This window comes from Coenobita brevimanus, chromosome 78 (genome assembly GCF_032717465.1).
Source record: "Coenobita brevimanus isolate Jiangsu-jjx chromosome 78, ASM3271746v2, whole genome shotgun sequence".
Lineage (NCBI taxonomy): Eukaryota > Metazoa > Arthropoda > Malacostraca > Decapoda > Coenobitidae > Coenobita > Coenobita brevimanus.
Genome location: NC_137031.1, coordinates 30374722 through 30390188, shown reverse-complemented (window position 1 = coordinate 30390188; position 15467 = coordinate 30374722). Strand labels below are relative to the sequence as shown.

Sequence of the window (15467 nt, the reverse complement as noted above, 5' to 3'; positions counted from 1 at the left end):
TTAGGGTACATGAACCTGATGTTATGTGCTTTGTAGAGACCAAATAAAAGAAGATATTGATGTTCATATGGGAGATGGTAAATACAAACTGTAGAGAAGAGACAGAAAAGAAAAAATGGGAGGAGGGGTGATGATAGCAGTGAAGAACAACATAATGTAGATACCTTGGAAATGGGAGAAGGCATGGCCGAAGTGATAAATATGAAATTAGAAACTGGAGAGAATAGCAAGAGAGATATGGCAGTAGTGTATGTTCCCCCTAAGACAAGAGCATGGAGTGATGAATACTAGGAAATGTTGTCAGACATGGCTAGCTATTTACAGAAAATGATTGAGCAAAGTAACAATATAATTTTAATGGGTGACTTTAATTGTAAAGAGGTGAACTGGGAGGAATGGGACTCAGGAGGCAGCGAAGATTCGTGGGGCACTACGTTATTAAATATAACAATGAACAATGTGATGATGCAATGGGTCAAAGAAGAGACTCGGTTCTGAGGTGAGGACACGCCAGCAAGACTAGACTTACTGTTTACCAAAGACCCCGATGTAATAGAATCTTTGGAATATCTGTGTCCTATTGGAAAAAGTGATCATGTGGTCATTGAGTTCCAGATGATAACAGGGAACGTGGAGCCAAGAGACGAGCTTTATAGCCAGGGAAAATACAACTTTGGAAAAGCAAACTTTACAAGATTGAGAATATTTTTTCAAAAATGCAGATTGGAGAAAATTCAGAGAAACAAGAGAGATACAGAGGAAGTGGGATATTTTTCTAGGCCTCTATAATTCAGGAGTGGAGAAATTTGTGCCAAGAGTAAGGGGGAAAGAAAACAGAAAAAAGGAGTGGTTTAATAGAAGGTGTATGATAGCAAAAAAAGAGGGAGACACGGCATGGAACATTTGGAGAAAGAGAGGTAACAACAGAACAAAGGAAGAATATAAGAGCTGCAAATGATTACACAAGAATACGTAGAGAGGAAGAAAGGAATTTTGAAAAGGTTTAATAGAGAAATGTAAGGATGAACCCAAACTGTTTTATAGATTTGTCAATGGCAAATTGAAACAAAAGGAAGGAATCACCAAACTGAAAATAAATGGAGAGGTCTATAAAGATGCAGCAATGCAAGCAGAAATAATGAACAAACGCTTCCAGTCAGTTTTCACTAATGAAAGTGAGTTTGTGAAAGGGGAGGGAGTAACAAGAAATGTAATGATAAAAGATATAAAAGTGGAAGTACAGGAAGTTTATAAATTACTGGAAACTCAAGATGTAAGGAAAGCCCCAGGACCAGATGGAATCTCTAATTGGGTACTGAAGGAATGCAGAAAACAACTGGTGGATAAGATTCACAGTTTAATTGTGTGTTCTCTGGAAGAGGGGAAAGTGCCTCAAGAATGGAAGAGGGCAAATGTGGTACCAATTTATAAAGAAGGAAGCAGGGAAGAACCCCTGAATTATAGACCAGTGTCCCTAACCAGCATGGTCACAAAATTGTGCGAGAGAATTCGGAAAGATAGTTGGATAAAATATCTGGAAGAGATTAATATTTTGGCTGATAGTCAGTTTGGATTTAGAAGTGGAAGGTCATGTGTTTCCAACTTGTTGAGTTTTTACTCAAGAGCGATTGACGTGCTGCAGGAGAGAGATGGTTGGGTGGATTGTGTGTATGTAGATTTGGAGAAGGCCATCGACAAAGTACCTCATAAGAGACTATTGTGGAAATTGGAGCATATACGAGGACTGAAGGGGATCTTCTTGGAATGGATGAGAGACTTTTTGAGAGAGACAGGTGAGGACAGTAATAAAGGATAGGATGTCTGGATGGAGGGAAGTAACAAGTGGAGTCCCACAGGGCTCGGTGTTAGCACCAGTAATGTTCCTGATTTATGTAAATGATATGGTAGATGGAGTGAACAGTTATGCAAGTTTGTTTGCTGATAATGTAAAAATCTTGAGGAAGGTAGAGGTTGGGGAGGATTGTAAAATGCTGCAGGTGGATCTGGATAGGATACACGATTGGAGCCGGGTGTGGGAAATGAAATTTAATGCAAAGAAATGTAAAATATTGGAAATGGGTAGAAGTACCAGTAGGCCATCATTGAATTATTTGATGGGTAATGAACCAGTCACAAAAGTGAGAGAAGAGGAAGATTTTGGAGTGCTGGTCCAGGACAGTTTGTCACCTGAAAAACACATTAACAAGGCAGTTAGAGAGACGTATAAACTCCTGACTGATAGTAGAGTAGCTTTTCATTATATGGATGAGAAGATGATGAAAAAATTGATAGTGGCCATGATTCGCCCCAGGTTAGAATATGCAGCAGTAGTGTGGTCCCCACACAAAAAGAAAGATATAAACAAGATTGAGAGAATACAAAGAACAGCAACCAAGATGGTCCCCAGTCTGGCAGATCTGTCATATAGAGAGAGGTTGGAAAAGCTGGATTTGCCTTCCTTAGAAGAAAGGAGAAAGAGAGGAGACATGATTGCAGTGTTCATGACCATGATGGGAGTAGATAAAATTGACAAAGAAGATCTGTTTTTATGGGATAAGAAAGTAACAAGAGGACATGGAATGAAACTGAAGACACCAGGCTGCTTGAAGGATATCAAGAAATATAGTTTTCCTTATAGATGTATAGACCTGTGGAATAGCCTGGACAAAGAGATCGTCCAGTCTAAAAACTTAAACGAGTTTAAAGCTAAATTTGACTTACAGAGAAACAGAGACGGGACCCCACGAGCGTGGCTCATTTCCTGTATATCACAACTAGGTAAATACAACTATGTAAATACACACACACACACACACACACACACACACACACACACACACACACACACACACACACACACACAGAGTAGAATTGCCTGTCATTTAGTTTACAAATTGATGTAGTATTTAAAAATGAAAAATGAAATATTACAGTCTAGAATGTTGGGGCTAGAGCACTCCATTGTTATTATGTTTATCATCATCATCATCATCTTCATCATTATCATCATCATCATCCAGTCCTATGTTGTCCCATGAGGAGCATAGGACCCTGGGGCTTGGCAAGTTGTTCCTGGCAGTTAAGATGAGAGTTACCAGTCTCGCTCATCCCTAATTTCATTATGTGAGAAATACACCCCACCTACTCCTTGGATATAAACCTGCACAGGCTCAGTGCAGTTGGAGTGCCTTAATTACCCACTAAACCACCAGGCACCATAATTTGGTTAACAACCATCATAGTAAATAGTTTCCTGGTGTTCAGGAAACCATTTGGCTTAGTCACCCATGGGCAGAAGGAAGAGGAAATAATGAAGGAAATGGTGACAGAAGGGTAAGAAAGGAAAGAAGAGAGGAAAGGGCAGACCCCTGAGAGCAGCACTACATCGAGTGAGTGGATGGCGAGCATCCCCACCTACCACAAATTATCATTCACCATTATTGTTATTATTATTACTACTACAGGTGGTAGGTGGAGGTGCCCATCATCCACTCACTCAGTGTAGTGTTGTTTTATGGTCGTCACACTGAGTGACAAGCCAAATGGTTTTTCTGTTCCCAGGAAACCATTTACTATGCCGGGTGATAACCATATAATCGGGGTTCCTGGCTGGGTTAAGTGTCCCCCAGATTCCCTTATCTATAATAATTAAATCATGGCAGATATTTTGGAGAGTCTTAGAGGACCCAATTCCTGCCCAGGGTCCCAACCTAATGGGCAGATTTGCATGGCCATGTGGAATGTGAGAGGTGTGAATGAGGAGAGCAAGAGGGTGGAAGTGATGAATGTGTTCAAGAGCGCGAAATATGCTATGATGGCTTTGTGTTAAACAAAGATGAAAGAATGTGAAGTGGAGGGATGGGAGGGTATAATTTGTGTAAGGTTGGGCATGAATGGGTGAGGAAAATGCAAAAGGAAGGAGTTGCTTTGTTGATGACTAAAGTGTGGCAGAGTGGAATGAGAGACTACAAGTGTGTCAGCTTGAGATGTATGTATGTCATGTTCAAGTTTGAGAAGATGAAAGTGGTAGTGATTGTAGCATAAGCACCATGTGATGATAGGAGTGACACAGAGAAAGAGGTTTTGGGATGAGCTTTATGAAGTAGTAGGAGAAATGCCCAAGAGTTATAAGGTGTTTGTAATGGGCGACATGAATGGGAAAGTAGATGCTATCCTGTGAATGATTTAATGGGTAATAATGGAGTACCAGGAGAGAATGATAATGGGAAGTGACTGAAGGACATGTGTCAGGAAAGGAGGTTGTGCACATAAATATACATGGTATAAGAGGAATGGAGATCATGTTAAAAGGAGCCTGATTGTGTACGTTCTTGTAGAGAAATCGATGCTGGAAGTGAGGTGGACCAAGATAGAAAGAAGCAGTCGGGGAGAGAGACTGAAAGTCGAGAAGCTGAGGATCAAAGAAATGGTAGATAGATAAATACAGGACCAGAGTAGAGGAGGAGTTAGAATCAGTGAATTGGAATGAAATGGATCTGGATAGCTTGTGGAATGCACATAGGGATTGCTTAGTTTGGAATGCTAAAGCAGTGTATGGTGTGGCAAGCGTAGCAACAAAGAAGAAAGGTATGGCATGGTGGGATGAAGAGTTTAAGAGAGCGATGGAAGAAAAGAGAAAGAAGTGGTTAGAATGAATAAAGGATAGGGGTTCAGGTGAAATGAGAACTGAATATATTGAGAGCAAGAAGCACATAAAGCGGCTAGTGAAGAGCAAAAAGAAGGAGGTAAAGGATGCTGTTAGAAGAAAAATGAATGCAAATAAACTGAATATAGGGAGTTATTCTGGAAAGAGGTGTGGAAATGTAGAAGTGACAGTAAAAAGAAATGTGAAAGTGTGAAGGATGTAAGTAGTAGATTATTAACCCTTGGGGATGAAGTAAGGACCAGATGGAGAGAATATTTTGATAGTTTGATGAGTGGGAATGGAGAGAGCAAAGCAACTGTTAACATGAATAGAATCTGGGGGCGTACAGAGATGGAGTGCAGTGCCAGGAAACGTGACACTCTCAAATGTGAAGAATACTATGAAGCAGCTGAAAAATGAGAAAGTAGCTGGGGTTGATGAGGTGTATGCAGAGATGATTGACTAAGTGTAGTGGAGGGAGCGGAATGAAGTGCTTGTTGGAGATATGTGAGAAGGCATGGATGAGTGAAACTGTGCCAGTAGAGTGGAAAAAGGCAGTGATTGTGCCCCTGTACAAAAATAAAGGTGAGCAAAGGGAGTGCAAGAATTATCGTGGCATACCATGGTAGGGAAGGTATGTGGAAGAATTATGTTGGGAAGGTGTATGGAAGAATTATTATAGAGAAAGCAAGAGAGATATCAGAAGTACTAGTGAGTGACAAATGATGGCATTAGGAGTGGCAGAGGATGTGTAGATCAGATATTTGCAGTGAGACAGAGTGTGGAGAAGACTTGTGAGAAGGACTATAAGGTGTTCATGGCGTTTATGGATCTGGAAAAAGCATACAACAAAGTAGAGGAGAAGAGTTGTGGAAGGTTTGGCACATGTGCTGTGTAGATGGTAAGCTGTTAAATGCTGTCAGGGATTTTTATGACGGTAGTGAGGCATGTGTAAGGGTAAATGGGCACCTGAGTGAATGGTTCACGATTAGTGTGGGTGTTCGACAAGGTTTTGTAATGACCTCATGGTTGTTTAATTTACAGTATATATGGATTGAGGGGAGAGAGAAGTAAAAACAAGAGTAATGGAGAGAGGCATGATATTGGTAATGAATGGTGATGGATGGAATATCTCAAATTTGTTGTATGTTGATGATGCACTGCTACTTGCAAATACCGGACAAGAGCTTCATAGTCTGCTACAGAGTTTTGTAGATGTCTGTGAGCATTGTGCTTTGAGTGTAAATGTAGAAAAGAGTAAAGTGATGGTTATTGAGAGAGAAAGTGACTTCCTCTGTGATGTTACAGTGAATGGAGAGAGACTGGAAATGGTGAGAGAGTTCAAATACCAGGGTACAGTGATAGAAGAGAGAGATAGGTGTGCAAAAGAAGTGGAAAGTACTGTGACACATGAAAGGAAAGTAACTGGTGCTATGAAGGCCTTGATAAAAACCAGAGGGTTGAGTGTTGCAGCTGTCCAAGTCTTATAGGAAAGAGTGTTAGTTCCAACTTTAACATACTGATGTGAGACTATGGTGTGGCATGAAAATGAAAAGTCAGGAGTAAGAGGAGATGGGACTGCCGAGGAATGTATGTGCAGTACAGCGGATGGATAGGGGGAATAACGTGATGCGTGAAAGATGCAGAGTGAGGAGGTCTGTTGACCCCAGAACCGAAGTGGGTGTACTGAGTTGGTTTGGTAATGTGGAGAAAATGGATGACAATAGAATGGTGAAAAAGCTATATCTGAGCAAATTTGAAGAAGGGAGGAGGTGAGGTAATTCAAGAAGAAGGTGCAGGGATATGGTGGTTGAGTGTGTTCGGAAGAGAGGTATGGAAGTTTGTGAGGCTACAGGACTGACAAGAGATCGAGCCGGTTGGATGAATTTTGTGCAAAGTGCACAACCAGGGATTTGGCACCCCATTTTAATGTGATATTGTTTGGATTTGCTCTGTCAGATAGGTATATGTGAAGCAACAGAATGTGGTGAAATTTTTTTGACCTATTTAATGGAGCCAGGATTTTGAGGGCTTGACCTGTCCTAGGGTGGGAAAGGAGGTCGGATGATGATGATTGTTATTATTATTAATCATCATCATCCAATCCTGTGTTGCCCCATAAGGAGCATAGAACCCCAGGGCTGTGAAATTTAGTCCTGACATTTAAGATGAGTGACCAGTCTAACTCATCCCTGAGTAGCATTATGCGAGCAATAAACCCCAATCACCCCTTGGAGATAGACCTATACAGGCTCAACCTGATTGGAGCTCCTTAATTACCCACTAAACCACCAGGAGCCATAATTTGGTTGATTGGCTACCACCCAGCTTAGTAAATGGTTTCTTGGTATACAGGAAACGTTTTGGCTTGTCACTCATTGTAGTCACCCATTGGCAGATGGAAGAGGAAAGAATGAAGGAATGAAAGACAGAAGAGGTAATGTAAAGTCACCCTTAGGCAGAAATAAAAGAGAGACAGAAGAGGAAGGAAGGAAGAGAGGAAAGGGCGGACACCCAAAGCAGCACTACATCGAGTGAGTGGATGATGAGTGCCCTCATCTACCACAATTATTTTTATTTTTATTATATATTTGTGGTAGGTGGGGGCACTCACCATCCACTCACTTGATGTAGTGCTGCTCTCGGGTATCTGTCCTTTCCTCTCCTCCATCCTTCTTTCCTTCCATCCTCTTCTGTCTTTCTTCCCTTCATTCTTTCCTCATCCTTCTGCCTTACTGATGACGTTACACTCCCTCTTCTGCCATTCTTTCCTTCATTCTTTCCTCTTCCTTCTGCCTGTAAGTGACTCTACACTAAGTGACAAGCCAAATGGTTTCCTGTACACCAGGAAACCATTTACTATACTGGGTGGTAACCATATAACCAAATGTCGGCGTTTTGTGGTTTAGTGTGTAATTACGGCGCTCCAATCGGATTAAGCCAGTGAAGATTTATATCCAAGGGGAGGTTGGGGTTTATTGTTCACATAATACCACTCAGGGATGAGTGAGGCTGGTCACTCTCATCTTAAATATCAGGACCAACTTGCCTAGTCCCGGGCTCCTACAGTCCTCATGGGGTAACATAGGATTGGATAATGAATGAATGATGAATATTACTATATATAATCATCATCATCATCATAATCATAATCTGGACTTCCTTTCCCACCCAGAGGCAGGGTGAGGAGTAGCAGTGTCCAGACAGCCCAAATTTGCCCACTCCAATGGGCCACACTTCCATTCACTCATCATTCTGGGCCCCGGAATCCTGGCTCTGTCTGATGCGCCAAAAGCATCCATCACATTCTGTAGCTTCACATAAACCTATCCGATAGAGTTAGTCCAGTCGCTGTCACATTAAAAAGGGGGTGCCAAATCCCTGATCATGTGCTTCTCCTCACAATATTCATCCAGCCAGCTTGATCTCTTGTCAGTCCTCTAGTCTCACCAACTTCCAAACCTCTTTTCCTCACACACTCGTCCACCATATCCTTCCACCTTCTCCTTGGCCTACCTCGCCTTCTCCCTCCTTCAAATTCGTTCAGATTTATATTTTTCACCACTCTATTGTTATCCATTCTCTCCACATGACCATACTATCTCAGTACACCCTCTTCGATTCTGGTGTCAACAGACTTCCTCACTCCACATCTTTCACGTATCACATTATTTCGTATCCTATCCACTCTTGGTACTCCACATACATTCCTTAGCGGTCCCATCTCCACTGCTCTTACTCTTGACTTTTCATTTTCATGCCACATCATAGTCTCACATCCATAAGTCAAAGCTGATACTATCACTCTTTCATGTAAGCCTCGTTCAGCTGCAACACTCAAGCCTCTGTTTCTTATCTTGGCCTTCATTGCACCAGCTACTTTTCACCCTTGTGTCACTCTACTTTCCACTTCTTTTGCACATTTTCCTCTCTTTTCTATCAATGTACCCAGGTATTTGAACTCACCAATTCCAGTCTCTCTCCATTCACTGTAACATCACACAGGGAGTCACCTTCTCTCTCTGTAACCATCACTTTACTCTTTTCAGCATTTACTGTACTGTACTGTCAAGGCACGACGTTCACAGACATCAGCAAAACTATGCACTAATCTACCAAGTTCTTGTCTGGTATTTGCAAGTAGTACCGCATCATCAACAAACAAATTTGAGATTTGCCATCCATCACCATCCTCCTCACTATTACTCATGTTTTTACTTCTCTCATCATCCCATCCATATATATATATTGAACAACCATGGGGACATCACACAACCTTGTCACACGCCCACACCAATCGTGAACCATTCACTTAGATGCCCATTAACCCTTACACATGCTTCACCAATCATTTGAATTCTTGATGGCACCAAGCAGCTTACCATCTACACCGTACATGCGCAGAACCTTCCACAATCCTTCTCTGTCTACTTTGTCGTATGCTTTTTGCAGAAACATGAATGCCAGAAACACCTTATGGTCCTTCTCACAACCCTTCACCACTATCTCACTGCAAATATTTGATCCACACATCCTCTGCCATTCCTAAAGTCACCTTGTTCATCACCCACTAGGACTTCTGATATGTCTTACTTTATAATAATTCTTCCATATACCTTCCCTACCAGACTCAATAAACTTATGCCACGATAATTCTTGCACTCACTTCGCTCACCTTTCTTTTTGTGCAGGGGTACAAGCACAACCTTTTTCCTCTCTGCTGGCAGTTTCACTCATCCAAGCCTTCTTACATACATGTATCTCCAACAAGCACTTCATTCCGCTCTCTCCACTACACTTAATCATCTCCTTATACGCCTTATCAACAGCAGCTGCTTTCCCAGTTTTCAGCCACTTCACAGTGCTCTTCACCTGTGCAAGTGTCACATTTCCTGGCACTGCATTCCTTCTCTGCACACCCCTGACACAAATCATGTTTACATTGGCTCTGCTCTCTCTATTCCCATTCATCAGGCTTTCAAAATGTTATTAGTATTATTATATCTTATTCCTCAGTTAAGCCAGATAGATGACCAAGCACGTGGAACCCTGCCACCCCATGTGTTTCCTCTGATGCTGGTCCACTTCCTGCAGCAACACCAACCACCTGTACTACCCTGCCTTCATGCCCTTCACCCTACACCATCTCAGGACTCATACCTTAGTGAGTACTGCACTGCTAAACCTGCACAGTATTCATGTCTGCTTAGGAGTCTGTCTGTAGTCAGTTTGTTTTTATACTTGATGCACCTAGACACTCTCACAACTTAGTATTGTACTAAGTCTTGGTTGCATGGAATTGGATGAGCCTTAGTAAAAGTAATAATAATAATAATAATAATAATAATAATAATAATAATAATAATCTGGTCCTTTGTTTCTGAAAAGCGCCAGTTCATCATTTGGGAATTCACTAGTGCTCGACAAACGTATTTTGTACAAGTACAAGAATTGTGACATCTCTTATATACAATACAAGCGACATAAAAGAAAAAAAAAAAAGGTATATCTCGGCAGATAAGATGACCCCCAAATTTCAATCTGAGTTTCATGGTTTTAGTTCATATCGGTCGTATAAGATGACCCCCAAACTACTAAACCATCTGTGATGAAGTTTAGGTGAGTGAGCACCAAACAACCGAGATGGTGCTATACCAGTACAGTGAATTAAATAGTACCTTGAATTAAATACCTAGAATGTATTACCAGTAATAAGGTACCATACCTTAACCCTTAGCCGTCGGGGGGTTCCCAGTCGCCACACACTCCTCCCTACAGGCGATTTCTGAGATTTTGGAAAAAATACTCTTACTTCAAACCCTTATATCTGCCAAACTATAACAGCTAGAGAATCAGATAAAAGTTCATAAGACTCACCAGCCCTTCCTCTTTCCAATGAAGGTATGTCGAGGTCTCTAGGTGGTCCCGTCAATGAGTAAGGATGAGTTGAAGACGAGTGGTTTTTCACGTTTTGGCACACGGCTCCGAGCGCGCACCACTGGCTATGGCCTTGGCCCGGCCAGCTAGTGTTGGCAGCACTGACTGGAGTGGTGATTGTAACACTGCCCGTGCATCTTTGGATGGAATGTGGAAGATTCCACTCGTTTCCTAATCCTCCTTACTCACCGCTGTGAAAATGAGTCATCACCCGGTTCATGTGGCTCACCCAAGGATTTACAGCCCGCTCCACCATGCCATTGTGCCCTGTAGGTGTGTGTGAAAGGAAATATCTCATCGTTTTTCTGTACTCACTTCTTCCGTAAATTATCATATTTCTCCTTCACTAAGACACTTAGAACTGCACTTTACATACGATTACGGGTAATTGCAGTTGGACGAGTAAATGCTGTTGCTCTTTCACGCAGTATCGTACAGTATGAGGTAATTATTTGTATTTTAATTCATAGGATGGAAGTAATGCAAGTATAAGTGGCTGGGGAATGGCTGGGAGAAGGAGGGAGATGAGAAGACAGGAAGAAATCAGTAGGATAGAAGTTGTGGAAGCAATGAAGAAAGTTAAATTTGGGGAAAGCCCCAGGAATTGATGGAGTGTGTGGTGAAATGCTGAAGTCTGGGGGAGAGATAGTAGTAGAATGGATGTGGAAAATGTGCAGATTGGCCTGGGAGGAAGGTAGAGTCCTGGAGAATTGGAAGTCAGGTATAATTATTCCCTTGTACAAAGGAAAAGGGGAAAAAGAAGTGTGTGGTAATCATAGGGGCATCTGTCTTCTTAGTATAATAGGAAAAGTGTATGGTAGGATACTTATTGACAGAGTTAGAGAAAGAACAGAGGAATTAGTTGGAGAAGAACAGGGAGGCTTTAGGAAGGGAAGAGGTTGTGTAGATCAGATATTCATTCTTAGATCTTTAGTGGAAAAGTTTCTAGAAAAGGGAAAGAAGTTGTATGGGACGTTCATGGATTTGGAGAAAGCATATGACAGGGTGAATAGACAAGGATTGTGGAAAGTATTAAGAATATGTGGAGTAGATGGGAAGTTGTTGAATGCTGTGAAGAGTATGTATGATGGTGCTAAGTTTGCAGTGTGTGTGAATGGTGAACTGAGTGAATTTTTCTCTTTGAAGGTTGGGTTGAAGCAGGGATGTGTCATATCTCCATGGTTGTTCAATCTGTACTTAGGTGGGGTAATAAAAGAGGTACAAGGTTGGGTAGCGGATGTTGGAGTGGCCCTGGTGAGAGAGGGTAATGTTTGGAAACTCCCTATAATGTTGTTTGCAGATGATACTGTGTTGTTGAGTGAAGACGAAGGAGAGCTGCAAGGCTTGGTGGATGAGTTTGGGAGTGTGTGTAAGAAATGGAATCTAAAGGTGAATGTAGGGAAGAGTAAAGTGATGGTCTTTGCGAGAGGTGAAGTCAGTGAATGTACAGCGAGGTTGGGTGGTGAGGAATTGGAAAATGTGAGTACGTTTAAGTACTTGGGTAGTGTGATGAGTAAGGATGGAGGTTTGAAGGGTGAAGTGCTTGAAAGGGTACAGCAGGGAAGAAAGGTTGCTGGTTCCTTGAAAGCAGTGATAAGAAGCAGGGAAGTGAGCATGGAAGTGAAAAGTTACTACATGACAGTATTGTGATACCAACTCTAACATATGGAAATGAAGCTTGGACGTTGCTGGCAGGACACAAGTCAAGAGTGAGAGCAGTGGAAATGAGTTATTTAAGAGGAGCCTGTGAAGTCACATGGAGAGACAGGCTGACAAATGAGGATATAAAGGAGCTTTGTGGTGTGGATGTGGATGTGATAGGAAGCGTTATGAGGAATACACTGAGGTGGTTTGGCCATGTGGAGAGGATGGAGGGTGAAAGATTGACGAAGAGAGTGTATGTGAGTGAGGTGGAGGGGGGAAGAGGGAGTGGGAGGCCGAGGATGAGATAGAGGGATGGGGTGGAGAGGTATATGAGAGAGGAGGGTGTGAGTTGGGAGCAGGGCAGGGAAATGGCGGGAACAGGGCGATGTGGAGGCGATTTGTTTGTGGCCACCCCAAACTGGATTGAGACGTCTGACAATAGATAGATAGTAATTCAGTCTACATTGTACTAATCAGGGTTATAGTGAATATCATTTAAATGTTTTACACAACTAACATTATTTGTACTTCACATCACAGATACACTGATGCTCATATTTGGCACAATCCCCCTGAGTATTGAGTGAAATAATTTTGGTATAGCCAAGCAGGTATTGTTCTTTGTGGCCCGCTCACAAGTGGTTTTCTTTCACGTAACGGGTAGGCAAACTCAAGGTATTTCCAATAATTTTCTAACTAATATCCAATAAATAGTATCAATTTCTATATTGCACCTATTATAAATCACTTATATGCACTTGTAGAACTTATTATAAAAGAGTTATATGCGCTTGTAGAACTTACTATAAAAGACTTATCTCTTTGCACTTACTATATTTCACTTATAATATCACACACTCCACTCATTTACGAAAATACACAAACTTGTGCGTTGCTGTACGCTATTTACACTTCCGCACACACCTGCTCAGTACTGAGCTGAGGTGTGGGGGAACGCTGGAGGAAGATACGCCGGTGAGCAGGCGGCGGGAGTGTTGTGGAAACGGCTCTGCGGCGTTTTTTCCGAAGATGACCACCAGGTCCACAACCTTTTTCCCAATGTCCTGGGTCATCTTGCGCCTCCTCATCGCCGAAATCGCCACTCTCGTAGGCTGTCCCTTCCTCCTGGAGAAGTTGGAGAGCCTTCTCTTGCATCGGAGAGCGAGTAGGGGTTGGCATGGTAGCTTCTTTTCTCCTGAGAGGACGTAATCTCGTTGAGTGTACGAGAGGATATGGTGTCGTCAAGGACACGTCCTATGGCACTATCATTTAGCCCTTTCCCTGGTACTAAGGGCTGAACTTTCGCGGGGGTTGATGAGGCGATCGGCACTTCACGCGGTGGGAGGGAATCGGACGATGTCGAGGAAGATGACATAGCTCCTCACAGACTGAACCGTGCATCCGCGGGGTACCTGGGGGTCCCGCATACCCTGTAGGTATCACAGAAAATGCTCCCACGCTCAAACAGTGACGGGAAGGTGAGAGAGGTATATCAAGTCAGCCAGCGGCCCTCCACGTCCTGAATCCTGTCGTGCATACACGTCAGCTGGAGGATTGGGATTAAAGTATTACCTGTAAATCGTTTGAAATATCGGTATGTTATCAATGAGGTATATAATAAGGTAAATACTATAAGTAGAGTATCGTCTAGTGGTAGTTGGTACTGTAGTTTAACCAAGGTCGATGACCGATTTCTTTACATGCTGTACATGCGGTGTCATGTTGACTGAGCTGGTAGGCCTGGCCAGTAGGTAGGTGAAGCACCATTACAAAGCGATCCACGGCTGAGTCTGTTGCTAGCTTCTGTCTTAACCAATTTAAAAATTTTTATCTAATTGTTATCATGGAGACACCAGCAAAACAAAGAAAGTATGAAGTTAAGTTTTAAGTTAAAAGTCATTGAAGTGGCCAAGGAATCTAACAACTTTGCTGCTGCTTGGACATATGACATAACTGAAAAGATGGGAAGAGAGTGGAGAAACAATGAAGATGTTTTAAGAAAAATGTCAAAGAAAAAATGTTCGATGAGAAGAGGTCGTTGGCCAGAGTTGGAAGATCACACTGCAAAACGGGTAATCAGACAGGCAATATTGCTACACTGTCACAAGAAAAATTATCAGAGTATATGCACTGAAGTGGGCAAGGTCAAACCCAGAACACAGTAGAGATTTTAAAGGTACAGCAGGCTGGTGCGACCGTTTCATGAACAGGAAAATCTGGTATTCAAAAAAAAAAAAAAAAAAAAAAAAAATGCTCAGGAACTACCAAGAGATCTTGATCATAAAGTTACCAGTTTTCAGTAGTTTATTATACGTCTGAGGCAGAAACACCAGTTTCCATTGTCAAATATTGGAAACATAGATGAAACACCCATGAATTTCGACATGATAGGCAATAAAACAGTGGAATGTCTATCTATCTATCTGTCTATTGCCAGATACCATAATCCCATAAGGGGTGGTCATTTGACTTAGAGTTATTTGTTTTACGGGGAGGGGCACTAACCCTCCACCAACCCACTTGTTGACATGTAGGGAGCACGTATGGTTTGGTTATATGGTTACCACCCAGCTTTGTAAATGGTTTCTTGGCTTACATGAAACCATTTGGCTTGTCACTCATTGTAAAGCCACCTGTAAGGGAAAGAATAGCAATAAGAAGCGACAGGAAAGATGGGAGAAATAGGAAGAGAGGAGGGCAGGCACAGAAAAAGAATGATAAAGGCTAAGGCAGAAGTAGGCAGCACTACATCAAGTGAGTGGATGATGGTCGTCACCACCTACCACAACAGTGGAATGTAAAGGTGTAAAAACTGTGCAAGTCAGAAGTACAGGCCATGAAAAGACCAGGTTTACAGTGGTGTTATCATGCATAGCCGATGGTGCGAAGTTAAAACCCATGGTCATCTTCAAGCTCAAAACTAAGCCTAAAATAAAATTCCCATCAGGTGTTTTTGTACATTTTCATGAAAAATCATGGATAGAAAATATGTGGAACAGGCGGCTAGGCGGTATATGCAACGAACGTAGTTTGTTGGTCTGGGATATGTATTGCAGTCATTTAACTAATAGCACTAAGAAGCGATTATCGCAAAAAAAAATACTGAGATTGTTGTTATACCAGGTGGTTTGACTTCTCTAATGCAGCCACTAGACGTCAGCTTGAACAAGTCGGTTAAAGATCGTGTGCGTGAAGAATGGAATAATTGGATGATAAATGCTGAGAAATCCTTTACAAAAGG

At 42.1% G+C, this 15467-nt stretch overlaps 1 protein-coding gene across 1 annotated transcript in view; it reads left to right on the top strand.

Moving 5' to 3' along the window:
- The window catches only part of LOC145408784 (uncharacterized), a 197722-nt gene that overhangs the window by 41566 nt on the left and 140689 nt on the right, over positions 1 to 15467 (top strand). Inside the window, exon 9 of the mRNA XM_080279433.1 lies at positions 9662 to 9809. Within this exon, the coding sequence (XP_080135559.1) occupies positions 9662 to 9809 (148 nt within the window). The remainder of the gene's footprint in view (positions 1 to 9661; positions 9810 to 15467) is intronic.